The sequence below is a fragment of the Girardinichthys multiradiatus genome, chromosome 4 (assembly GCF_021462225.1).
Source record: "Girardinichthys multiradiatus isolate DD_20200921_A chromosome 4, DD_fGirMul_XY1, whole genome shotgun sequence".
In the NCBI taxonomy this organism is placed as follows: domain Eukaryota; kingdom Metazoa; phylum Chordata; class Actinopteri; order Cyprinodontiformes; family Goodeidae; genus Girardinichthys; species Girardinichthys multiradiatus.
Window position 1 is genome coordinate 29,027,683 of NC_061797.1, and position 26,646 is coordinate 29,054,328.

Consider the following 26,646-nt stretch of genomic DNA (forward strand, 5'->3'; position numbering starts at 1 on the left):
CATTCAAGAATTCGGGGAAGCTTTAAAAGGCCAACAAATGTAGCATTCCTTGTGTTGTGCCGTCAAGCCACCAGAGATGATATTGGAAGCCTCTTACCTGAGCTAAAGGGGAAAAGAACTGGACTGTTGCTCAATGGTCCAAAGTTCTCTTTTCAGATGAAAGTAAAGTTTTCATTGTATTGGGAAATCAGGGTCCCGGAGTGGACTAGGGTGTTCAGATATTCCTTTCTCCGTTGTCAGTGCTGCAGAGAATAAATAAGTCCAACCAGTTTGAACATTTCCAGCTTTGCAGCCTCAGAGTTTCCACAGCTGCATTTCCTGTCCGGATGTTTTCCTACCACTGAGCCAAGGCATTTCTCATTTAGCTCAACAGACAATGTCCCACACTTTAACCGAGAGGTTGCAGCTGTGTGTTTTACAACCAGTGTCAAAGGTCAAAGTCTCTGGAAATTTGTTTTTTTTTTCTTATGTTTTTCACACATCTGCAAAGTTAGAACAAAACAGCAGACTACAATTTTATTATGTTTTTCCAATGTAAAATGTATTTATTGAGCAACTCTATTTTCTACATGTAAAGAATGCCATTTTAAATCATACTGGACAGTTAAAATCTTTATGCTCCCCACATCCAGTTAGTCATTAATCAAAATCACCTGAATCAGTAGATGTGTAACTTATTTATTTTGAAGCACTGCCTTCCTAAAACATGGTGGGGTCCTTCATTTAGATTCTGGTTCTTTCTGGAAGCTTTTTGCTGAAATCTTAACAAAGGTCAACACCAAATATGCACAACCTGTTTTAAGACACAACTTATTATGAGAATCTTTTATTTACATAAAAGAAGTAGGGTCTGCAGTTGGTTTATTTGTGTAGTAAAAATATTGTATATATTGAAGCCTCTATCCAAATACACAATTTAACTTCTGAAATGTTATGTGTTATGATTAGGGGTTGTTTGGTTTTTGGTTTCTGTTTTTTTCTTATATTTTTCATAGTTAAGGTTTTGAATCATGCTTCTGTTATTTTCCTGGTCATGCTTTAGCTTTGTCGTCTTGTTCATGTTTTGTCAAGTTTGGTTTTCGGATCTGGTTATGCTTTTGCTTCATGTTTTTTCTAGTTTCTGTTAGTTTGTGTTCGAGAGTCTCTGTTTTTGCCGTAGCCACGTTTTGTTCTGTCTGTCAATTACGTTTATTCGGTTCACCTGCTCAAAGTTAATCTGTCTCCTTGCTCCACCTGGTCTTCACTCCATATATACACACCTGTTCAGTTAGTCGTCGCGGAAACATTCTCAAACCAAGTCTTGTTTTTTTGATCATGCCATGCCTGTCTTGCCTGCCCGTTTGTTTTGTTCCTGCCTCCTGCTGAGTGTGAGTTTTTGTTATTAAACCTTTTTTCACTTACCATCACGCTGCCTGCTCGTCTGCATTCCGGGGTCCTGTATCTCACAAACCTTAACATTATGTTCATATGTAGCACAAGTTTTTAGGTCTTTTTAAAACAATGGCAGGAGAGTCAGGATATTTTTGTTTTTTTAATCATTTATAGTTATTGTCATTACTCACAATTAGTGCATTATGGCAGTATACACAAAAGGTGGAAAGTAATGCTTGTGGCTCAGGAATGGCAGTCACTTTATTATCAACAGATTCACAAGTCTTAAATGTCCAAAATGTCCCATTACCCTGTTGTCAACACATATATCTAATTCCACCACCAGTATGAGACAGTAGGGCATGTACACAAAGGCATAATGCAAGTAAATAAATATTATTTACATAGTGCGAACAATAGCAAAATATATCATTTAATATGTACAAAGCAAATATAAATATTTAGAAATACAAACAATAGTCATATCAATCCTTAACCTGGAAATATGTTTTTATAGCTCAATAGGCAATGTAAATGGGCTACATTCACTGTATATAAAAACATGTTTAAAAAAATATTAATTTAGTTTACACCCCACTGAGAGCAAAATGTTTTATCATTATTACAAAATTATCAGTAACACTCTTTTCCATCATCCCTGACAGATAAAATAAGTATTAACACTTTAACTATCACCATGGTGATTATATAAACAACAAAGAACATGTGAACATTTTAAAAGTTAAACTTGTAAAAGATTTTTCAGTACAACATTGTGTGTTATTAGTAGAAAAATGAAGTTGAAATTATACCGTTTAGTCCCAATTTCCCAACACTGGCAACAATTAGCTAAACTAACTGTAGCAATATGCCCTATATTGCCAAAAGTATTGGGTCACACCGCCAAATCAAAGAATTCTGGTGCTTTAATCACTCCCATGGCTGCAGGTATAAAGCTTTTGGTGTGAAGAAACTTGACTGACCTGCACAGAGTCCTGACCTAACACCTTTGGGATGAATTAGAGCAAAGGCTGCAATTCTGGTTTTCTCATCTAACTATGAACACATTCCTAAACCTTGTGGATGATGTTTACAGAACAGTTAAAGTTGCAATTGCTGGGGAACCGTGGGTCCATTAACAAATTGGACCTCAAAGATTAGGAATAGGATGTCATCAAAGTTCAAGTACAAGTAGGATAACACAAACAAAGACTTTGGGCAATCTGGTGTAGTTTAGCCTAGCATGAGTTGAGACAGGATGAATTAGTTAGCGTTATCTTCTATTGTCCATCCACCAATACACGTACAGATCAAAATTAACTTGTTTGTTCATACTGTCAGCCAAAAAAATGAATAGTTAAAAAACAAGTTATGTGGTTGTAGTTTCTACTGTGTGATTTCTCATTTAGTGACTGCTAGTAGTTTCTTGGCTCCTATTATCTTTCAAAAGAACAGGAGCAAGTTTTTTGTTTTAGCTTTAAAAAGTTAGGATTGTCTAAAAATGTAAGGGTTCACTAGGGATTACTAAGCTTCATAAATGTGTTTAATAACCATCATTGTTTGTGCCTTTTTATTTGTGCTGTTTTTAAAAGGTTTAGCCACTTAAAATTTGAACAAGGTGTAAATTATCATTCAACATACAATTAAGCCTAAAATTATTTATGCACCTAGCAGATTTAGATTCAAAGTTTGTTTTGGATAAAAACATTAATATCTTAACAGATGAAAAGGCAATGTACAACAGGTGCTATTTTTAAAAAACAAAAACAATGTTTTATCTACATTTTTTAAAAATAGCTTGTTGAAAACTATTAATACGCTTCCAAAATGCTTCTGGTGGCAACTTAAGGGACCACTCCAAAGCATTAAGTCAGAAGAGACATGTTAATAAAAAATTACTTTAAATCTAAATATGCCACTGACAAGGATATAACATAGAGCGTATCTGTAGATGACTCAATTTAAAATAGATCTGAAAATAATTACATATTTTCTGTTACAATAGTGCTGAAAAAACAAGTTCTTTGAGCTGCTAAAACTAGAAAAATTAAAAAACAAAAATATAAACAGCTCAATAAATCGAATTGTTTAAAAAATTTTAATTTCCCAAACTTTGAACCCTTCAAATTAGTCAGGGGTTGTCCCTCAGGGTATTTCCCATCAGTTTCATGAAAGGTGAATAAGCTTGTATTCTTGATCTCGGTCGAGAAGACGAGGTGGATGATGTGAATTGTTGTTTATTCTGTGCAGTGTTTGTCTCCGGTTCTGAATCCACCTCATTTCTTTCGGATTGGACTGGACTCATAACAGGGTCAGACTCTGGTGGGTGAACGTTAGAGGACACACCATTCATTGCTGAGTTGTTGGACTGCAGGAATCGACTGTACTGACCAGGAGAGTACTTTAATAAACTGGACTCCAGTCTGCTGGGTGGAGGGTTAGTAGAACTGTATGTCCTTGGCTGTATGGGCATTGTTAGGTTGAAAGATGGATATTGAATGGATGACAGGAATGAGGGTTGTGAAGAAGATGAAGGCCATTGTGTTGGTGATGAAGGATGTGTCGGGGACAGAGGTTGAGTAGGTGATGTAGGTTGGTCTGGTGATGTAGGTTGGACAGGTGATGAAGTTTGGGTGGAATGAAGGTGAACAGGTTCAACATCGTGCCTCTCTACTTCATGTCTGCAGTTATACAGTCAGACATCAGAATTATAAACCAGTTAGAAACAAAGCACCAAAATACAACCCTTTGCCAGTCTACATGTTGACTCCTACCTGAGGAGCAGATCGCAGCCTACTCCTATGTCTCGTCTTTCCAACATCTCTTGAGGCCTGTTCTGTATGGACATAAAATACTTCAGCTTGTCTTCTAATTCATTATTCTAGGAAAAGGGAAACAGGAAACAGCTCCATCAGATCAGCATCATGCAAAGGACGGAAGTCACTTTACATGGGAAGAAGTCGATTTGATAGGAGCAGTGATGCAAGGCAAACACACAGATATTGCTGAAAGATCGGGATATCCTGTGCTCATCATGTCAGCAAATCATCTGTAGCCATGCAGAAGGATACCACCCAACACCTTAATTTAAACAGAGTATACACACACTTTTCAATTCCCATAGTCTTACCTCACACTCGACTATTGCAATTCTGTCTAGAAGCTCTGAGATGAACATATCCTTCTGGGCAACTTTAGCTCGCAGAGATTCAACCTGCACAAAATAAGACAGTTAGACTCTTTGAAATGTCTTCCAGGATTCTTGAAAATTGCAGAAATAATCAGCTTCTTTGAAAATGACATGAAATTTGGTATGAAGTCCAGGTTCATTTTGTGTGGCATCTATTTTCAGTTTTGCATTCACCTCATCTTTTTTCACGTATAACGTGAAGTAATAGGTCCACTATAACAGTAGCAGGTGTTTTCATAATATTTGAAAGATTGAATCGTCTTTTGGACACCCTCATGTACTAGAGAAAGGGTCTGCATGCATGTAGCTGGACTGTATCTAAAGTGACAAGAAATCCTCCTCACCTCCTCAATCATTCCTTTGACTTTCCTCTGCTGGCAGAACACCATGTCGTTCAAGTGTTTGATCCTCTCTCGGAGATCCACGGCTTCTTCCTGCAGCTCCTTAGACCTGAAATTAACATGTGAATTGAATTTAAAAGGAAGGACTTTCAGAAACATTAAGGATAGTGATTGTTTTTTTTTTTCAAGAATGAGAATTTGTTGTTTACAGAAAAATCAGACGTCTGGCAAATCAGGAACAACTTCAAAGGGGGGAAAAAAAATTGAAAATGGTGAAATGATTTAAGCTTAAGAACAAAAGTGGAGTTTTGTTTGTACTTTTTGACTGCAGCTCCATCCGTTGTGTCTGTCGGCTCTAACAAACGAATACGCTGTTCGCACTCCTGCAGCTTCTCCAGGAGTTGGCTCTTCTCCTGTAAAATATTTTAGGTTTCCTTTTGAAAAATAGGTCAAATGGAAATCAAAACTATTGTGAGATTTCTAAATCCACTGTTTATCTTCAGAAAGCTGCCTCACCACCCCCATGCAGCTCAGGAGGCGTTCTACTTCAATGATCCTCTGGTCTTTCTCAATAATCTTCGCCTCTGCAGTCCTGAGGTTCCTCTCTGCTTCCTCCAATCGCCCGATGTAATCATCGAGTTGGGCCTGTGTGAACAGAAACACCGCTGCTATTCTACTCATACTATAGAGGCTGATTTCCTTTCCTACTATTATAATTTAAAGGTAAATCTTTGAGATTAGCAAAATAAAAGTTTGAATCATCTGTAAACATCACGCTGTAATCCAGCCCTTGTGGAAACGTTTTTGTCCCTGTTATCTGTAAAAACAGTCTGTGATGAGGAAAAACCGGCAAAGAATGCAAACCTGTAGCTTTTCTATCTCTTCCCTGTGTCTCTGTTGTTCAATCTGTAGTTTTTCTTCGTACTCCCTCTGAAACCTTGCTGACAGATCCTGCAAGGCATGGGTGTTGGCCTCCTGTGAAGACTCCACCTAGACAACCCAAAGCACAACAAATTTAAGACTGGTCTCAGCACGCAGGAACATATTAAAACTGGACTGGAAGATGCAGACATAGCTCATTTGTTCTTCTGTTGTTTAGAAAAATACTGTTAGCAGAGCTTTGGGGGATATGATGAGTTTGATTTCATGATAACCTCCTGCAGAGAAACTATACATGTGAAGCATTTGTGTGTTTTGGCAGCTGGGATGTAGTGCCAAGGTTGCTTTTCTTTTCTCTCATCAGGGTGCTCTGCCAGCTGAGAACCAGCTATAGCTACATCAGCTGGATGACCACTGCAGCTTGCAATCAGGTGCAGCAGATGTTTGAAAATCTTTGGACATTTGCAGGAACAAGTAAGGATTACCTGAAGTCTCAGAGTTTGGTTTTCAGCCTGTGCTGCAGCGAGCTCCCGCTCCTTGTCCCTGAGCTTCTCCTGAGTTTTCTCGCAGGTGCTCCGCAAACTCTTCACCTCGTCTTTCCGGTCTACTCTGTTCTGACAGTTCTCCAAAAGGGATTTCTGTGGAAACAACAAGCAAAAACCCCCTGTGTTAGCATACAGCTGTCAAATAAATGAAACCCCCCACATAGTTCTTTACACTGATTTGTTACCTGCAGGCCGATGTTTGCGGATATAAGGGAGCTGTTCATCTGATCAAAGTTCTCCATGGCTGCGGTACGGACCTTCACCTCAGACTCCAAACTTTTCCGCTGTGAGTTAGCAGCCTGGAGAAAACATGTTTTTTTACTTTTTTCTCAAGAATTTGATGAATTGGAGTTTGATGATATGGTTTTATATGATATTCTACCCTGATTTCCCATGAAAGCTTCTCCATTGATTGCTGCATTCCTCCAAACTGCCCGTACATTCGTTCTCTCACTTTTTCCAGGGAGTCTCTCACCTGTTTACAGAAACCAAGAACATACAGATGTTATCACACTGAAACTTCCTTGATTGTGTGAAGTGATGCTAAAACTATGTGCACCACAGAGGCCGGTCTGCTTCTGTGCTAGTGTTTACTCACCTCCCGGATGTACCTCATTTCATCATGAAGGTGGTTGACGGTCCACTCGCGCGCCATCAGCTCCTGCGGTCTGTCCGAGCTTGTCCTTTGCACTACGCCATACACTCTGGGCCCATGATGCTGCAGTGAGGTCGTCGGCACCCCATTGGTTGTGTCTCCAGGGTGCTGAGGGAGACAGGATCACACCGGTCAGGTTTCTGCCCCCAACCTTCATTAAGGCTGGCTTATACTGTCTTTAAATACATGGTTTAATGTGTAGGCATGCACACTTTCAGGTTTATGTGTTTGCATATGGATGCACATATGTGCACTTGATCAGGTGTTTGTGGCACTGCTGCTGGTGAGCGTTAGAAACAGGAGGCTGGTAACAAGCAGCTAAAAGGGGTGCAGAGTGCACAGACGGTGTCATGTTTCTGCAACCAGAACATGAGCTTCCGCCGTTTCTGCCTATTGTCCCTCTACCAGCCAATGAAAACAGATGCATAGGCAAAGAATGGCACTTGAAATAACTAAATAACAATAGTGGTTGGTGCACATAAATTACTGAACAGTGACTCAGATCATGTGTCTATGAATATTTTATAGAGTGTTTGAAAGATAAATTGGTCTTTTACTTCTGCTTTAAAATGAGTGAAGTCCAAAATTATTTATTGTTGCTGAAAATATCAGTAGACAATTAAACATTCTTAGCTAAATGTTCCACTGTAAGGTATTATCTATTCTGTTGCATTTAGCACTTTTTTTACTTTAGGGTTGTTTTGTTTTAGATGTTTTAGAGATATAGCAGATTTCATAGAGCAACAATATCACTGCACAGAAGAAAAAGAACATTATAGATATCTTTGTGCAGAAATGTAAACAATAACAATTATCCTCGTTGTTTAATTTTATAATAGCTATGAACTAAGCACACATCAAAAACTGCAAACAATGAAAACAACTAGGATCTTGGTAGGTGTTATGCCTGTCTCAAACACAGAGATGTCAGTCAAAATGATCATGTTCATGCAAAATAAAGTTTAGTTCTGTGTTTTTTGATGGCGGGAATATGACCCCGAAAGCAATCTACTAAGGGCTCCGACATCCCAGGTAAGGAAGCAGGTTTATTTAGCACAGCCAATGACAAAGAATAATCACAGAAACGTCCCTGCTCTTATCGTTTCAACAGCTCAAAAAATACGTTTTCAATTTAGTAAGAATTATTTGGCAAAAGGATCCAATGGACTAAATTGTCAAACTTACTCTTAGGTTTAGTTTTATTTTATTGCAACATTATTCTTTAATCCTTCATTTTAAATGTTTTTTTTTTCTTCTATTCAACTTACAATGTGTGAAACAATAATTAATCTGCTCCCAAACGTTTCAGCTCCTCTAAAGGGGAGTCTATGTCATGCTCAAGCCTCTAAATTACAACATCCCCTGTGCAAAACAAAGTTCAAAATACAGACTCCTACACAATAAATAAATGCCACTAAGTTATAATAACATTTCTGCTTCTTCATATAGGACAACTCACTCCAAAAAAGTTAAAATGGACACAAAGCAACACAAACAAGAGCACTTATATGTACAACACATCTGATTAAGGTGAAGCAAATTCTATTAAAATTGTTATTCTAATGTCAGATTAACTGGATGTTAAATTAATCAATCATTTAATTTGTTTCTTTTATTACATAATGTGAAAGAAAAAAAGTTTCTGATTGGTAAAAAATCAAAAGCCGCCTTCAGACATGAACATGAACTGACAAAGTCTTTTTATTTGTTAACAAATGTCTATGAAGATATTAATGACATTCTCAGAGTGCATGCAAAGAAATGTGTTTGTAGAGCATCAGCAACCTGAGCCAGCGTGCCTATTATTCATGTTGTGTCTACCTGCTGAGGCGACTCCATGCCAGCGGGCCTCTCCCTGTGGATCAGCCCGTTCTTCTTCTTCCATGTTTCCTTGATGTGACTCTCCGCCTTGGCCTGTGGACAGAACAGTTTCAAATGATATTAAAGACTGCTTGTGGATGATTTGTTTCAATTCAATTCAATTCAATTCAATTCAAAGATACTTTATTGATCCCCGAGGGGAAATTAGAATTCCAGTACAACCCATCCAAACATACATCATGACACAAGACAAGGGGGGACGGGTCACCGAGGCTTTGCTGCCCACTCACAGGCGCTGCCCTTGTTAGATGAGAAAAGAGGCCACATTAGGAAAGTAGAGGGAAAAAATCATATTTCACACTTTATCCTTAGCAGGATACAGTTTGAGATTGCAAAAAACCTCAGCACAAAGAAGCAACAAGTTTACAAAACAACATCATGCTGGGAACGGTGAAGGTGGTGTGAGGGGGTGCATATGTTTATCTTGAGCATGCGTGTGTGTGCAAGTGAGTGTGTGCAAGTAAGTCCATGAAGCACTGTCACAGAGGCCATTGTCCTTGATGGTACGTTGGAATGTTCATCAACCGGCCACAAAGTTCTGAGCAGGTCCACAGATGTCCTCAGCGAAGGGAGGGGGTAGAGGGAGCAGAGCATCATGTTTACATAACTTCCAGGAGAAGTTGAAGATAGCCAGCCATCAAGGCCGTGCAGGGGACCCAGATTCAGAAAAACAACAATTATTTGGGTTAGGCTGACTCTTAATTTTCCGTCAGCCTTGAGAGTCTCGCTGGTGCTTCTCAAAGGCGAATCCAAACAGCCAAATTCCTGGTCTTTCGCCAGATCCGAGCAAACAACTTTCTCCAAGATTTATCCCATTTCACCCCTGAGTCCAGGAACCGCAACCTGCCTGCAATCCTGTGTAAGGATCACATCCAGTCTGCGATTCAGCTCACGTAACATCTCAGTCTGAGTGCTGATCTCCCTGAAGATCCCATCACACATGCCAGGCAGCCTCACAGAACAGCTGCTGACACTCTCCGAATTTCTCGATATGCCAGGTAACCACTGACTCCAAAAAGCAGAAATCCTGATATCAAACATCCAATTATATACAGGTCCTTCTCAAAATATTAGCATATTGTGATTAAGTTCATTATTTTCCATAATGTAATGATGAAAATTTAACATTCATATATTTTAGATTCATTGCACACTAACTGAAATATTTCAGGTCTTTTATTGTCTTAATACGGATGATTGTGGCATACAGCTCATGAAAACCCAAAATTCCTATCTCACAAAATTAGCATATTTCATCCGACCAATAAAAGAAAAGTGTTTTTAATACAAAAAACGTCAACCTTCAAATAATCATGTACAGTTATGCACTCAATACTTGGTCGGGAATCCTTTGGCAGAAATGACTGCTTCAATGCGGCGTGGCATGGAGGCAATCAGCCTGTGGCACTGCTGAGGTCTTATGGAGGCCCAGGATGCTTCGATAGCGGCCTTTAGCTCATCCAGAGTGTTGGGTCTTGAGTCTCTCAATGTTCTCTTCACAATATCCCACAGATTCTCTATAGGGTTCAGGTCAGGAGAGTTGGCAGGCCAATTGAGCACAGTGATACCATGGTCAGTAAACCATTTACCAGTGGTTTTGGCACTGTGAGCAGGTGCCAGGTCGTGCTGAAAAATGAAATCTTCATCTCCATAAAACTTTTCAGCAGATGGAAGCATGAAGTGTTCCAAAATCTCCTGATAGCTAGCTGCATTGACCCTGCCCTTGATAAAACACAGTGGACCAACACCAGCAGCTGACACGGCACCCCAGACCATCACTGACTGTGGGTACTTGACACTGGACTTCTGGCATTTTGGCATTTCCTTGTCCCCAGTCTTCCTCCAGACTCTGGCACCTTGATTTCCGAATGACATGCAGAATTTGCTTTCATCCGAAAAAAGTACTTTGGACCACTGAGCAACAGTCCAGTGCTGCTTCTCTGTAGCCCAGGTCAGGCGCTTCTGCCGCTGTTTCTGGTTCAAAAGTGGCTTGACCTGGGGAATGCGGCACCTGTAGCCCATTTCCTGCACACGCCTGTGCACGGTGGCTCTGGATGTTTCTATTCCGGACTCAGTCCACTGCTTCCGCAGGTCCCCCAAGGTCTGGAATCGGCCCTTCTCCACAATCTTCCTCAGGGTCCGGTCACCTCTTCTCATTGTGCAGCGTTTTCTGCCACACTTTTTCCTTCCCACAGACTTCCCACTGAGGTGCCTTGATACAGCACTCTGGGAACAGCCTATTCATTCAGAAATTTCTTTCTGTGTCTTACCCTCTTGCTTGAGGGTGTCAATAGTGGCCTTCTGGACAGCAGTCAGGTCGGCAGTCTTACCCATGATTGGGGTTTTGAGTGATGAACCAGGCTGGGCGTTTTAAAGGCCTCAGGAATCTTTTGCAGGTGTTTAGAGTTAACTCGTTGATTCAGATGATTAGGTTCATAGCTCGTTTAGAGACCCTTTTAATGATATGCTAATTTTATGAGATAGGAATTTTGGGTTTTCATGAGCTGTATGCCAAAATCATCCGTATTAAGACAATAAAAGACCTGAAATATTCGAAATATAGATTTCATTTTTCAGCACGACCTGGCACCTGCTCACAGTGCCAAAACCACTGGTAAATGGTTTACTGACCATGGTATCACTGTGCTCAATTGGCCTGCCAACTCTCCTGACCTGAACCCTATAGAGAATCTGTGGGATATTGTGAAGAGAACATTGAGAGACTCAAGACCCAACACTCTGGATGAGCTAAAGGCCGCTATCGAAGCATCCTGGGCCTCCATAAGACCTCAGCAGTGCCACAGGCTGATTGCCTCCATGCCACGCCGCATTGAAGCAGTCATTTCTGCCAAAGGATTCCCGACCAAGTATTGAGTGCATAACTGTACATGATTATTTGAAGGTTGACGTTTTTTGTATTAAAAACACTTTTCTTTTATTGGTCGGATGAAATATGCTAATTTTGTGAGATAGGAATTTTGGGTTTTCATGAGCTGTATGCCACAATCATCCGTATTAAGACAATAAAAGACCTGAAATATTTCAGTTAGTGTGCAATGAATCTAAAATATATGAATGTTAAATTTTCATCATTACATTATGGAAAATAATTAACTTTATCACAATATGCTAATATTTTGAGAAGGACCTGTACACATCATCCACATCCTCGACTGACATTATCAACAAACACACAATCCTCCACTTCTGCCAGGAGTCCATTGTGTATCCAGAGAAAAACGTCCAGTCCGGACAAGTTGGGCTCTCCTTCACCCTGTCTTCTCCTCGAGAAAAGTTTATCAATTGCATTGAGAGACCAGCTGACCAAATCCATGACTAAGAAATTGGAAGATATGCAAGAAGAGGCTCCAAAGACAAGACACAGAGCTGAAGCAGGGCAGATATGGGAGGGGGTGGGAGACAGAGAAAAAGCGTCCTCCTCCACCGAGAGCAGAAAGGAGCTTTCCAAGAGGGAATTTTTGCTATGCTTTGAGAACAATATTTGTTCAGATACAGTACCATGAAATGTATTTATTCCCTTACACATTACTTAAGTTATTCTTTTTTCACTTTGCTGATTTTTTGTTTTTGAACCAAGTTTACTTTTTTTGTTGTGACTCTTTTACAGGAAACAAATGTTTATGATGGTATTATTAAATGCCACCCCTGGTTGTAGCACAGTATGGTTGTTTATGTTCTGGGTATTAAAGGTAGTGTTGCCTCATATGATGCTGTTATATAGTAAGCATCATTATATTTATTTCAGCTATGCAACAAAAATAACTAAATAACCCTCAATGATACCAAGTATTTGTTCATTTTTGCTAACATCTAAATTTAGTTATACCAAACAACACTGTAGCAATGTTTAGGCTGTTCCTGTGCAACACAGCTTGCAAAAGATGTTTTTTCACAGCTAGACCACAAGCAAGTAAACTCTTGTACTCAATGTTGCAGGATGTCAAAGTCATGTTTTATTTATCTTGATGTTTCCATGTGTTTGTATAGAGAAGCAATTATGGTCTCATTGTGGCTTAAACTGAATAAATATTTGGACTTCTGTTTGTGGATAGGATAGCATTAGATCAAGATCGTCTCAGTTCATGAACCACATTTGTAAAGTTTAGAAACCACCATTTCGGCCACCGGTTTGAAACCCTAATCAGGAAACTTGGTTGTAATTCTTGACCAATATCTTGGACCAACACATTCACAGGTCTACACAAACACTCAAAATGTTAAATATACTTTATGTCATATTTCATTCATGCCTTCTTGACTGTAAGCCCCACTTCTGTTGTCTCCACTCCAGATTCCAGTGAGGCTGCTGACCAGCCATAAGTTTTGTTCAAATTAGGTCTTCAAATCACTTCAGTGACGTCTCTACAGTAACTTTTCTTTTAATGAGACAGTATTTATGTCATTATTTTCCTTTGAATTAGGACCAAAATCATTCTATATTGTTGTCACCTCTCATACAGATCATATCTAAGAACTATATATTTGTTTTGTGGTTGTTTTCACATCACAAGGGGCACACTATGGTTGCACAACAACCGGCTGACAGTCACAGGAAAATGTCTGCAGCCATGTTGCAGACATTTTCCCAAAAAACAGTTGGTTACACCAAAACAAGGGTTTAATTGTCTCATTCGCTTTGTTTTCTCCAATAATGTTTAAACATCTTAAACATCACTTTTAAATCAAGTGATCTATTCTCCTTCCAATCATCTCTGTTACATGAGAGCACTATTTACCATTCATCTGGGTTTCAGCAAGAGCTCATGATGATAAGATAGCTGATTTGAGCCTCAAGATGATTAGTTGTTCAGGAAAAAAAACAGAACATATAAAGAAACTGGACGTTCAGTGACTAAAATTGGCCAAAAATCTGATTACTTTTTCCTGTTATTAAATAGGGTTAGGTTAGGTCAAACTAAAATCTCCCATGTTTATTTTATCTGTAAACACATCACAAAACAGCATGTTCTTTGATGCCCTTTATAGATATTTAAAAATCAGATGAAGGCTAGTTTAGCTTTGATGTATAAATAGGGATTAATCCTGAAATCTTTTCTTCTTCTGTTCGAATCTAAACCATTACAACTATGAAGGAGCCTGCAAATAATTTTGTCTGTCCTTGCAGCATGTGTCCTCTTTATATTTTTAAACAAGTGGTTTTTTTTGTTTGTTTGTTTGTTTCACACAGGCTCAATAAAGCCTGTATTTCTTTTCTATTTAATTTTTTTTATTTTGATATGCATTTTTAAATGCATTTTTAAATGAGGCATTTGACAGATGACCAATTAATTTTTTTTGGCATTCTACATTTAAGATGTGAATAGTCGTATTCCCTTTACCACGGACTGCTTCTGTTTACAGTCCCTTGCAAAAGTATTCATACAACTTGGACTTTTTAACAATACGTCACGATGCAGCCACAAATTTGTAAATTGTTTTTATATTTTAAGTTATAGACCAACAAATAGTTGTGCATACCTTTGAAGTGGAATTAAAATGATGCCTGGTTTTCAAATGTTTTTACCACTAAAAAATCTAAACACAACAGTCCCATTTTGAAATACAAGGGTACCAGCATGTTGCTGTAGGGTGGGAAGCTAGTCAGGGTTGATAGGAAGATGTTGGAATGATGTTAGTCTTTCACGTAGAACCCCAATAAAACCCATTGATGTTTGTGGCAGCAAAAGAAACTAAAACTTTCAGAAGTGGGAGCTAAATGACCCCATAAGAGCAGATATAGAGTGTGGTCACTGATCAGCCACAGCTACATTAGCGCAAAAACAGGAACTGAGAGAGGTTTTAAGCACTGTGGAAGGGTTCCTGTAGTTTAAAAACTACAGGACATATTCCTTTATTATAGGACATTTTAACATTATATTATATTTATTATAATATTATATATATGTTATATTTATTATAATATTTCTTACAATATAAAAAAAAAAAAAAAAAAACTTACTAACAAGTATTTGAAGAAGGAGGCAACAGTCTTACAGAGATAAGAATAAGGAGGGACAAGAACAAAGACGCCAGTGTTGTCTCCTCCACAGATCAGGATCTCACATTTCATCGCCACTTCATCTACAGAAGACACAGTGTTGAGAAATGGCAAAGGCACACTGATTGGTGGGAATGTGAATTCCAGCAGATGTGAAGGAGGAACAGCCATCTTTATGCTTTAATAGCTTGTATTTGGGGCTATATTTGCCACCCCTCAGCTTTGAATTTTACAGTGTTTGACCACATAGGTGGATGATGTTTGCCTGGCTTTACTAGACGCATCTGTATAGATCAGGTTGCAAACAGGTTTCTTTTGTTTCGTTGCCTGGAGAAGCTGGGGTTGATCTGAATAACATCAACACCCATATAAACTCCTAATGCAGTGCATCGTTAAACATCTAAATTTGGCTGAGCAGAGGATCACACAACTGCTCTCTGAAGAAGAAAGCTCCTAATTTCCAGCACAAGCATTGAAGTTGCATTTGACATCATGATGCAAAGACCCTCTGATGTAGCATATCAGGCTGAATCATGCTAAGTTTTAAGACATTGTGAGCCACAAAGGAGGCAAAGCCTAACTGTGCAGGTTTAGCAACATTTTTGTACAGCCGTGCAGCTCTGTGCTTTATAGTGGTGATGCATTAGATCACAAAGTCACAGGCCTGGATTGTGTTCACTATGAGTCAAGTTGCAGGCCACACCCTTTCTATTTTTACAATGTAAAGCTGCGTCAGCCTGTGTTTCTCCCAAAACATTCATCTGTCCCTCACAGAGTAGTTTGGTAATTTCCTTCCTTCTTGATTAACTTCATAACCTTCTTTTATCACAGACAAACATTCTTACATTTGACCTCCCTCTGATCATGCTGTAGATCATTGATAAAAATGAAAAGAGAACATCAAACTTTAAAGCATTGTGAAGGAATGCAGTTTGAAGATTGCAGAGTTAAAGTTTATAGGCACATATCTGTGCAGGTAAAGAAACTGCTTCAGTTTGGTTTTTCATCCATTTCCTATGTGCAGAAACCTGAGAGTTGTGAAAACATTGTGACCTGATGAACCCATTCATTTGGCTTCAGAGTTTTGCTCAAAACACTAATTTCTTTGGAGCATTGGCTTCTTTTATAACTATAGTGAAACAGACACAATTTGTGAATTAGTAGCACCTACAGGATGTAGAAAAAGCAGTTTTTTTATCTGTGTCTGTATCTGCTGAATTAAAAAGCTACGGCCAACAGCAACATGTTGCTGATCTTAGCCAGAAGAACTGAGACTTTTAAGCTTTTTCATACTTTCAACCATATGAACTCTACAGAACTGTGCACACAGATGCACAATCTTTGTTTGTTTTCTATGTAGATTGGTTAATATGAGTTTAGATGTTTATACACTGTGGGGATGTTTTTGTTCTATATCTGTTGTTTTAGATGTTTGCTCTTTTTCTGCTCCAATTACTTAAAAAATCCTAACCAGTGTATCAGCTGATCGATACTGAAATGTTTAATACATTCCTGACTTTCACCAGTGTTGAAAATTATGTTCATTTCAAGTATTTTGATGACAGCAACCAGGAACATTTTCAGATATTTCCTTTTAGCCCAAAGGGAAATATCAACATGCACCATAAAAAGAAGGTTAAAATCTCAGGCCTTCTTTTGTCTAACAAAACATTTAGCCTCTTTTTAACAAAACAGAACAACCAAATACATCACAGCTTCATTCCTTTCTTAGTTTTCGTTTTAAATACGTTTTATTCACTCTACTCGTTTCTTGCTACATCAGTGGAGTGATTGCTCATGAAAACAGACGTCCTGTTCTCAGACCCGCTGCTGTCTGTCAAGCTGACCGCTCACTTCTTGGTGTTGCAGAATTACGTCATCCTCAAACACCGAAGCACACATAAGTGCCAAGTAAAAGTGTTTCCCTCCAGTCTGTTTCATGGTATCAGTCCGTCCTCTGTTTTCCCATCCCACACTGAAGAAATTAAGATGCCAGAAAGACCCCAAAAAAAAGATGCAATTGTTTCCTTACACAGTAGGTTGATAAATTTCTGCACCCTCTACTTTTTTCTTCTACAAAGAATCACTTTTAACTTTAAGTGATACAAATGTCCATTTATGCCCACTGACATGGTTACGCAGAAGGAGGGGCAACAATCGCCACTAGTTGATCAAAGCTTAATAAATATATAAAAAATGTGTTTATATATACAATAAAAGTTGCATAAAAAGTATTAATTATCTCCTATAAATGTGCAACATTCCCTGCAGTAATACCCTTAAACTGAATGCTTTGCTGCCAAGAAAAGTTTACACCTATAAGGAGTGGTGCCATAAAAACCTAACTACACAGTTTCCCTAATCAGCCTTACTATTAAGTTTTTTTTTTTTTATCTTTATGTACATTTGTAATAGATAACCAGTTTTCACATATGTTGTGTTATCTTTGTACAAGTCAACAGATTTGCAGGTTCTGCCCTGCTGTTTTTCCTATTTTGCTCAACCTCTGCAGGGCATGTTACAGAGTACTCTTCTGAGAAGTTTTTCACATCAGGTGAAAACATAAATGGTGGAATTAATCTAATCACTACAAGGTTATTTTGAAAAGTAAAACATTTCCACCATTTAAAAGGAAGATTTTATTCTTTCAAAACTGATTAATAGGTCACTTCATGCACAGAAGTAAAACCTTCCTTTGTTTGAGCAGTCAAGGTCCCACCCTCCCAAAGGAAAGCACGTTCAGAGATTACTCCAACATATCAGTGTGGAGGTGTGGCAGCTAGATGACCACCACGCTCCCTGGCCAAGGTTCACACAAAACATGCCATGGTAATCCAGTCAGGCTGCTGCACGGCCAAAGCAAGTAAATACCTCCTCAGAACAAAAACAAACAAAGGAAAGTTGTCAGTTCTCACGCTCTCACTGTCAAACTTAGGACCAGATCCGTAGCACAAACAAAGGCTGTGCGAGAGCCACCTACAGCAAACATCCAGACAGCCTGCAGCGATTATTATTCTCACAGTCACCCTTAAAAATGTCCTCCACCTTTCAGCAAACAACTAATTGCAATGGTTTCTATTGATTGCCTTGTGTCCCATTTCAGCTGATCTGTGTTTCTGAGTATTTTCTCCTGGGTCAACCAAACTAACAGCACGTTCTGATATGATCTTTTAAGTAAATGTGAAACAGCTGTTTGTGCATTATTAAATCCCCACGCCCGTCTGCCATGATTGCATAACTGGACCAGATGATAAAAGACATAAATCTCAGATGCTCCACCATCTTTGTCTTAAAAGTTTAGCATTGCATTGTGAGTAATTTGGTTTTCTTGAATTAAATTGAGATGACGGACTTTTAGGTTTAACTCAACTTGATTTAATAAAACCTAAAATGTCTAAATAGAATAGAATAGGGACCAGCATGGCCTATTGTGGAGTTTCACTGAGAGCGGGTTGAACTCACTGTGTCTGCAGTTTTTTCCTCATTGTTTCCATTATTTCCTGGAAGCAGAGTTAACCTGAGGATCCTCCTCTGAAACAAAATGGATAAAAACAATCATTCAGAAACACATCGCAGAGAGAAAATATTAGTTTGCTGTAAAATGACTCTGAACAAGAGGCAAAGAAAGGTTTGAAAAAATCCGTAGCCACCACCATTTCTGCAGTTTATTTATAGGCAATGAAGAGCAAACAAAGTTTATGTAAATGATCTGAAACTGTAAAAATGCAACATCTGTCTTGCTCTGTACACTACAGTAAGTTTAGCAGTTACTCCTGCTTATTTCTATTAATAAAATAACCTACAGCATACATGTTAGAAATCAAATAGCTCAGAACAAGGCCTATTTTATCAAAGAGCTGTTAAAATAAACATGGCACCCCTGCCTCCTGCTCACTGGGCTTCAGTTACAGGCTTTTGCAACTCAACTCATTGTACTGTAAACGTTAGCTCAGACCCTGTGAGAGGGTTGAACAAAATGCAGGAGAAAAGCGCTGAAAACTGAGGACAGGAGTTGAGAGAGGAGTGAAGGGGGAGAGTTTCATTGTCCTGACTTGGGACGATGAAACTAGGACATCTTACCTCACTTGAAGGTTTTGCAGAGTCGTTTGTAGTGGTGGTGGTGGTGGTGGTGGAAACCATTGGTCTTGAACCGTAGCGAAGCATGTCTCCTCTTCTGTCCAGTCCTCGCCTGCAATCGTCTCCCTCTGTTCAGCCCCCCCTCTCTCCCACCCTTCCTCTCACTCTCCTTCCTGAGTTCTGCTCAGGCTCTCAGACAGACCATCTCCCCCCAGCTCCAGGCAGGGAAGAGGAGGGAAATTCCACTCAGTCAATCCTGCTGCCGCTGCTGGAGGTGGTGCTGGGAGTCCACAGGGCCCTGAGGTTCAAAGGTCTCTTACCTCTCTGTCAGTCAATGACTAGACCAAATCCAGTCTCTCACTCTCAGCAACATGAACACATCTGCATTAGTATCTCATGCTCTGACTGTAAGTCCTCTCAGCTGGTACTGGCAGCAGGATTGTCAGTCACCCACCCTGCCTCTATGTGGCTGTATGTCTGCGTTCCCATCAGACCTGTTGGGCCACATTTCACCTGCCTCCCTCTGTTGCGTTCCTCCTGCCCTAAGAGCTGGTCTTTCACGGGGCGGGTCCTCCTCCACGGGCTGGGACAGGTGGAGCACCTCTTATCAGACGGGAGTGGCCAACAGGAGGGGCTGAAGTGAGAAAGACAGACTTCAAGTCTAGGAAATTAAGGTTTAATGTTGAATATTATTTAATATTAGCTAAATTCAATACTGTTTTTTTTTTTTTATAAGCACCAGTTTGTAACAAATGTTATCTCGCCTCACTTTACAAGATGTGCAGGTCCAATTCATATCCAAAAGTATATGCACAGATCAGTCATAATCACAAATTTGAATGCACTTACATGAATTCCAGTTCAATCCTAGTTATAATACAAGTTCAAGTAATTTTTTTAGGGCACTTGGCAAAACGTTGTCTACCATTAAGCTCAAAAACATTTATTATTTATAATTTGGGGCCTAACTGTATCAAAGGCAACCCAGCTGACTGCATGGAGATATTGACTTTGCAGCAATTCCCCTCCTGACCAAGCATTTTCCTTAGTTCAGTAATCAATAAACTCTACATTTCTAATAGAAATGTTTGTTAAATAAAAACACCACAAGTTTGAAGTTGTATCTTCTTGAGTATTTTGTTAATTGTACTCAATATTACAAGTTGATTTCATTTTAGAGGAGAATAGAACATTTTCACTCCTGTTTGTTAACACAAATTGACATTTTATACATGTATCACTTCATTTTTCTTGAATCCATAAGTGTATACTGATTAATGCTCTTGTGTGAGCATTAGTCAGTGAGCATCTATTTTTATCAAGCTTTTAAGTGCATCATTTACACATAAATACATCAGGAATAGAGATCTAATCAAACAAGCAGATGATGTCCATTAAAAAAAATATTCATTTTAATCCTTTAAGTGCATTTCCTTTTTAAACTTTAATTTGTGATTTATTATTTTTCCACTGCAGCTACTTTAACTTGAATTAATTATTTGAAAGTATTTTCTTGTGCCTTTTTTTAACAGCTCAAAACCTCATTATAGTGTTTCCATCAGAGACACAGTCAGGATCCTGTGGTTCAGGAGTGCTCCAGGTAATAAATAATTGATGCTGCTGACAATGGATATTGATGAAAAGGATCCCAGCCATTATTTTTTAATGATATCTCAACCTGCTACCTTGCCTACAATAGTGTTGTAGCTGTTTACACTGGTTGATCCTCTCAGTTTTCCTAGCAGAGGGGAAGGACAGTCATCCTGATAGCATTCAACCTGTGAATGGCCTGCAGTCACTCCCTTTTCAAGGAATCAGCAAACAGAGCAGCGAAAGAATGAGGAAGAGCTTCAGGAGACTCAAATTGTCAGCTGCCTGTCAGAGCTGTCAGTTAGTGCCAAAACACAGTATGCTAGTAAAAGTGAGTGAAAAGAGAATCTGTAGAGCAGGTGGTTAATCAGTAACCAGACACCAAACAAATGCTGGTTTTTTTACATCTGCAATCAGGGAGCCAGTCACTGAGCTCAACATCAGTCAAGGTCCAGCATCATATGGAGGAGATCCATCTGATCTTCTCCCATAAATATGTTGTTTATAACCCATCATGTTTACATGTTTATTTTTACACTCTGACTGTTTGTGATAAGACATCAGCTCAGCGCTGGTTTGATTCAAACGAGGCAGGCTTGAAGTATTTACAGTGTTACACCATAAACTCTGCCACAACATGAGTCGTGCCAACAAACACAGAAACGTGTTCACGTTTTCTAAAATGCTTTACATAACTATCTCCACCTCATTGAGCTTCTTTGACACAACTCTAGTTCAAACCAGGAAAGACTTGCTTTCAAACTCCACAGTAGCTATCTGAAGGTTGACAATTACTTTCCAGAATACCGAGAAATATTTTTAACGATCTGACAAAAGTATTGTTTTAGTTTCAAACAATGCTTTCCTTCTGGCGCTGCTCTTTGTCTTCAATAATCCTCATGAGAATGATTTAAGACCTGGAGTACCCAGAACAGTCACAGTGGCTGCTGGGAAACTGGAAACCATTGTTTGTTGTTCTCTTCGATAATTTACTGGTTGATCAAGTAGGTAAGGATATAAATGATCAACAGCTCAAACATTAAAATCCTACTCACATATTACAGAACCAGAATGAGCAGCTTCCCAGTATCTGTGATTAGAAGGACTGATTAGTCTGCTTCTCTGCAGAGCTTTTCTGTTCCTTTAACATTTAGTTGCAGCACTAAATGTGAAAGGATTTGGCGGTTGTGGTTTTCTACCTTATAAACATCACTGCTTTAAGGTTACTAGATCTTCAAGCATTTAAATGTTTTACTGAGGCATGCTTTGAGTTTAAGCAAAGCATCAATATTTAATTTGTCAACTTTTCTTGATAGGGATTTCTGAAGTTCACCCTGACCTACTGGGTATCAGCTTGTGGGTCAGATCTTGACTGTTGGTCCCCTATTCTTGCTTGATTGGTCCTTGAAGTTTTATATTTTGTGTCCATTCACTTCTTCATATCTGACCACATGTTAAGATTAAAAGTTTTATTTTAAACCCTGAGCCACTAAGTTAGCCCCTTAGCCTTCTGACAGAGTGCTTCATCTTACTTCATCATAAGAATGCTTTTTTACTTCTACTACTACCACCATGTTTGACTGTTGGTATGACAATCTTTTCTTAAATGCTGTGTTAGTTTGAGACTAGATGTAACAAAATGCACACCTTCCATAAAGTTAAACTTTCTTTTTGACTTTCTTGAACCTCTCTCCTTTACATTCTGAATGATTCTACAAATGCATGATTTGAGTGCAAACTTAGCAGCAGTATCCTTAGATGAGAAGCCATTTTGATGCAAAAGGATGAGAACAACACATCTTCTCTGAGGTAACTTTGGTTGATAAAGAAAAAGGGATTTTAAGTACCACTCCCATTATAAGCTATTCAGCTCTAATTCAGTGGGAATGATAATGAGGTATCAGCTGCCCTTTTTCTTACCACTTTCCCCTGAACTCATATAAATTATAAAAGCGGGTCACTTTGAGGCAGCATAAAATACAGTGCAAATTAGGTTTTTGTGATTAATTTTTATGAAATGAAAAAAAAAAAAATTACAAGTCTAATCTGATCACTCTTTATTGCAAACTAGGCTCAATTCAAATTATCATAAAAACCGATACAGCAAAGTTTGTGGAAAAAAATACTTTTTCGAAACTGTACTTGCATGCTTACATGTGCTTACATGTGCATTTAACAATTTGCACACATAGGGAGCTTTAAATAGGAAATATTCTCATCTATGTAAACTCCATTAAAAGTTGCATATGTTTGTGCTTGTTCAGTTCACATCTTCCCTGTCAGCTTGAATTTCGAGTTGAGATATATTCAAATTACTAAAGTTTTTACAGTATAGAACAGTAAGTTTAAACATGTCTATTACCTTGCAGAACTGTAAGAAATAAATAAGTATAATTGATACGTGCACCTCAGGAGCTTGCTCTGCCCCAGTTGTGAGCTGAGTTTATTGTTCACCGCTCTCTGCAGGACACAGTGCAGGTGTTTGATCTGCAAGGGGCTCTTTGTTTTGGGTAGATTTTGTTGTTGAAACCGATAACAATAGTTTGTCTGTTCAGCAACCCTGCAGCTTTAAATTTTGTTTTACAAAATTACAAAAGCTCCCACAGACACCTATGTTGCACATGCAAATAAAATTACAATATGTTGTTTTTTATGAGATTAAAATGCAAACAGACAGCTAGTGTTTGTTTATTTTTCACATCAAAGTTCGGTCAGTGTTGGGTGGTCAGTTGCATTGCATGGTTTCTATTTCCTCTCGCTCTATTCAAGATTTCTGTCTTTTTAATCCAAAAAAATCTTTTTGAAAACTTTAGAAGTTAGGATCATATAAAAATTTATTATACTGGTGAGATTCTAATAAAGGTTTGGAAGAAAAATGTTACGTAAGGAAGCAATACATCAGTGCTAACAACATACAGTGGCTTGAAAACCATATTCTTTTCACCTTTTCTTTGTTGTGTGGATGAAACCTTTTCCCATTGTTCTTTACAAAATATCTCAAGCTCAGCCAGGTTGGGTAGGGAGCATCTGTGAGCAGCAATTTTCAAGTCTTACTACAGATTGTCAATTGTATTTAGGTCTGGACTTTGACTGTTCTATTCTGACATACAAATATGCTCGGCTCTAAGCCCGTCCATTGTTACTCTAGCTGTAAATCAGTCATTGTCCTGTTAGAAAGTGAACCTCTGCTTCATGCTCCAACAGCTTTCTTCCCAGGTTGCCTTGTATTTATTTCCACCAACTCTGCCCAGTTCCTCTGTCCTACTGAGGAAAAGCATCCCCACAGCATGAGGCGCCACTATGACATTTCACATAGCATTTTGTGTGCAGGGAGCTTCTTGCACCTGTTTTCAAGAGTTGTGACAACAGACAGATGGAAAGTCTTATGCATTTTATTCAGCTATGGCCCTCTTCTTGCCACTTTCCTATAAAGGCCACATTTCTGGAGTGACTGACTAATTCAATTTAACTCTGACCTATGTAGTGTGCTCCTTGATCTTCATGATGCTGTTTCTTCATTATTGTTCTCTAACAGAGTAGCTGATTTAACTGAAATTGGTTGAACTACAGTTTATTTGGTGGTACCAGACTGAATATAAATGCATGCTTTTCAGATTTTTATTCTAGAAATTTTAAAAACCATGTATAATTTTACTTCCACTTCACAGTTTTACGCCAATTATTTTAAGTTGGTCTATCGCATAAATTCTTAATGAAGTTAAGGAGGTATAAAAAATTGGAAAGGCATCGCATCGGATCATTTAAAGGGAGAAGAATAAGTTAATAAATTCGCTCAATCAGTGATGTTTTTTATTTATTGTATCAAGAAATATAAGCTACCAGTGTAAAAACATGATTGATTGTGCTCAGTGCCAACCTAAAGGTCAAGATAACAACCCCATAAATCAATAACAGACTGATTAAGCACCTAATCTGTCATCTACCTGACCTGTAAGATCAATGCTCTTATACCTCTGTTATCTCCCCAACAGATCACCAAAGCTAATCTAGCGTTGCATTAATCAACAGATCAATTGGTTTGCATAAACGTCATTTCTGACGATGTTCAGGGCTGAAAGTATTTTATATTTCAAAATTTATGGCGGGAAACAAACATTTAAAAGCTTGTTTCTGCTTCTCTGCAACATTTCAAAAGTAAATATTTGTTTAATGGGGCTTTGCTGGTCAAACTAATCCAATGGCTGTTAACTATCTAATGCAACAATTAAAGCTTTTAAACTTGGACTTGTATGTGTAAAAGAACAAGTTAAAAGGTGGAGCATTACCTGATTGTTAAACTACACACAAATTCAGACTGTTATCTGTCTGGTCATAAACATTTGTTTTTAACAGGGATTTAAATGAACATTAGATTGCATCCTGTGATTGACAATGGAAATATTTTACTAATCCTACTGTACTGACAAACCTTTGTCTGTCACTGGAAAAAAAATAATCATCTTCATAGTTCCTTGGCAGGTGATGGAGACTCCAAGCATGAAGACATCAGAGCAGGTTTGTCCTGCTGCACAAAAACATTTAGGTCCTGAGGCGTTCACCAGATGTTCGCTATGAGTTCTGATCCAGGGCAACAACATCAGAACTGCGTCAGACAAAAACACAAAACACTGTTTCAGAAGAACATTAGCAGACAGATCAGACCACTAAAAATGGCAGTATTATAATTTACAAAGAAATCTTTCTCATTTATGTTTTCAATTGTTTTTAATGAGTTCATAAATCATGATGACTCATGAAAACCTTTAACACAGTTATTAACCATCATGGAAGCAGGTTTAGAGTCAGGTAGCTGGAAGACTTTGTTCAGGTTTGTTCAGGCCCGACATTTTGACTGGGTAATTCAGAACCAACCAACTTTCCCATACTACAAATCTCCAATGCATTTATCAGAGCTTATACCTGAAGTAATACAGGATTTTGTTAGAATTCAGACATCTTTATTTGAAAAATATTTTTAAACTTTTTCACCAATCAACACTTAAAATTTTAAATATTTTTTTTTATGAGAAACATGGAATTTATTTATTTATTTATTTTATGAAAGGTCTCCCATGGAGGTGTGTTTGTTAGAGTCACAGCTAGGGGGCAGTGTGGCACTAAACATTTTCATTATTTTCCGCAAACAGCTGTGTCAAGATTTCTATCAAACTTAAAAAACCTGAATGCCTTAAGAGTAAACTAATTCTAGGGCTGATTTGTCTGCGAGTAAATCTCTTTTTATATTGACAGGTTCACATCAAACTAGCCACAGTTTTCCCCTCTCTCTTACCCACCTTTCTTCTTTTGTGTCCCTGCAGGGTCACTTTGGCTCAAGTCACTCAAGCACATAAAGGAATCCCAAGAATGATCACCTTGTTAGGCTTACACAACTTTTGCCTCCTAATCCTGCAGCTCGCAGGCCTCATTCTTTTACTGCTTGGCTTGGCACGGGGGAGGCAGAGATAATGCTGTGGCAATGGAAAGGTCGAACTGTTTGGTCCCCGCAGAAAGGCAACAAACGAAGGTCGTGCCCTGACAAAAGCCAGCTATTCAGGGAAAATAAGAGAGCTCCAGCTATTCGCCTTTGTTCTCTGATCCATTCTACCACAAATGGGAAAGATAAGTCCAACCTGGGACATCTCTAAATCTGTGGCATTCATGTTTGATTACTTTAAAATATCTTGAAAACAGTTAAATTAGGCTGTTTTGATAACATTACAAGTATTTGTTCAGGTCTAAACTGAGAATGCTGGACTGATCTTATATAGCGCTTTTCCAGTCATACAGACCGCTCAAAGCACTTTACACTAGAGCCACATTCACCCAATTGCACTCACATTCATACACCGATACACAGATCTGTAGGCAACTTGAGGTTAAGGGGCACATTGACCTATGGCAGGAGGAAGCTGGAATTGAACCCACAACCTTCGTAATTGCAAGACGACTACTCTTCCTACTGAGCCACAGTCACTTAATCCTAATCTGTCCTATAATAATAATCCTCAGTAAAGTAAAGTCAAAACACTGACTCACTGAGCACAAAATTAAAGAAGGAGCTAATGTTTAGACTGCTGCTTTCAGTCACCCAGATTTAA

General features: G+C 38.6%; 1 protein-coding gene across 2 annotated transcripts; it reads right to left on the minus strand.

Annotated features, from left to right (window-relative positions):
• Positions 1 to 1,518: 1,518 nt before the first annotated feature.
• Positions 1,519 to 19,475, minus strand: LOC124867209 (myocardial zonula adherens protein). Of its 2 annotated transcripts, none has more exons than XM_047363528.1 (14): positions 18,962 to 19,475; positions 18,344 to 18,412; positions 8,803 to 8,895; positions 6,925 to 7,089; positions 6,709 to 6,801; positions 6,512 to 6,625; positions 6,267 to 6,419; positions 5,767 to 5,892; positions 5,419 to 5,547; positions 5,221 to 5,315; positions 4,906 to 5,011; positions 4,502 to 4,585; positions 4,146 to 4,207; positions 1,519 to 4,052 (listed from the first exon to the last, which is right to left on the minus strand). In XM_047363528.1, the coding sequence occupies exons 1-14, from the start codon at positions 19,043 to 19,045 to the stop codon at positions 3,503 to 3,505; spliced, it is 1,923 nt and encodes a 640-aa protein (XP_047219484.1). In that variant the 5' UTR covers positions 19,046 to 19,475; the 3' UTR covers positions 1,519 to 3,502. The 2 variants fall into 2 exon arrangements, with proteins under 2 accessions (XP_047219484.1, XP_047219483.1); XM_047363527.1 differs by having other exon boundaries at positions 4,146 to 4,252.
• Positions 19,476 to 26,646: the final 7,171 nt, after the last annotated feature.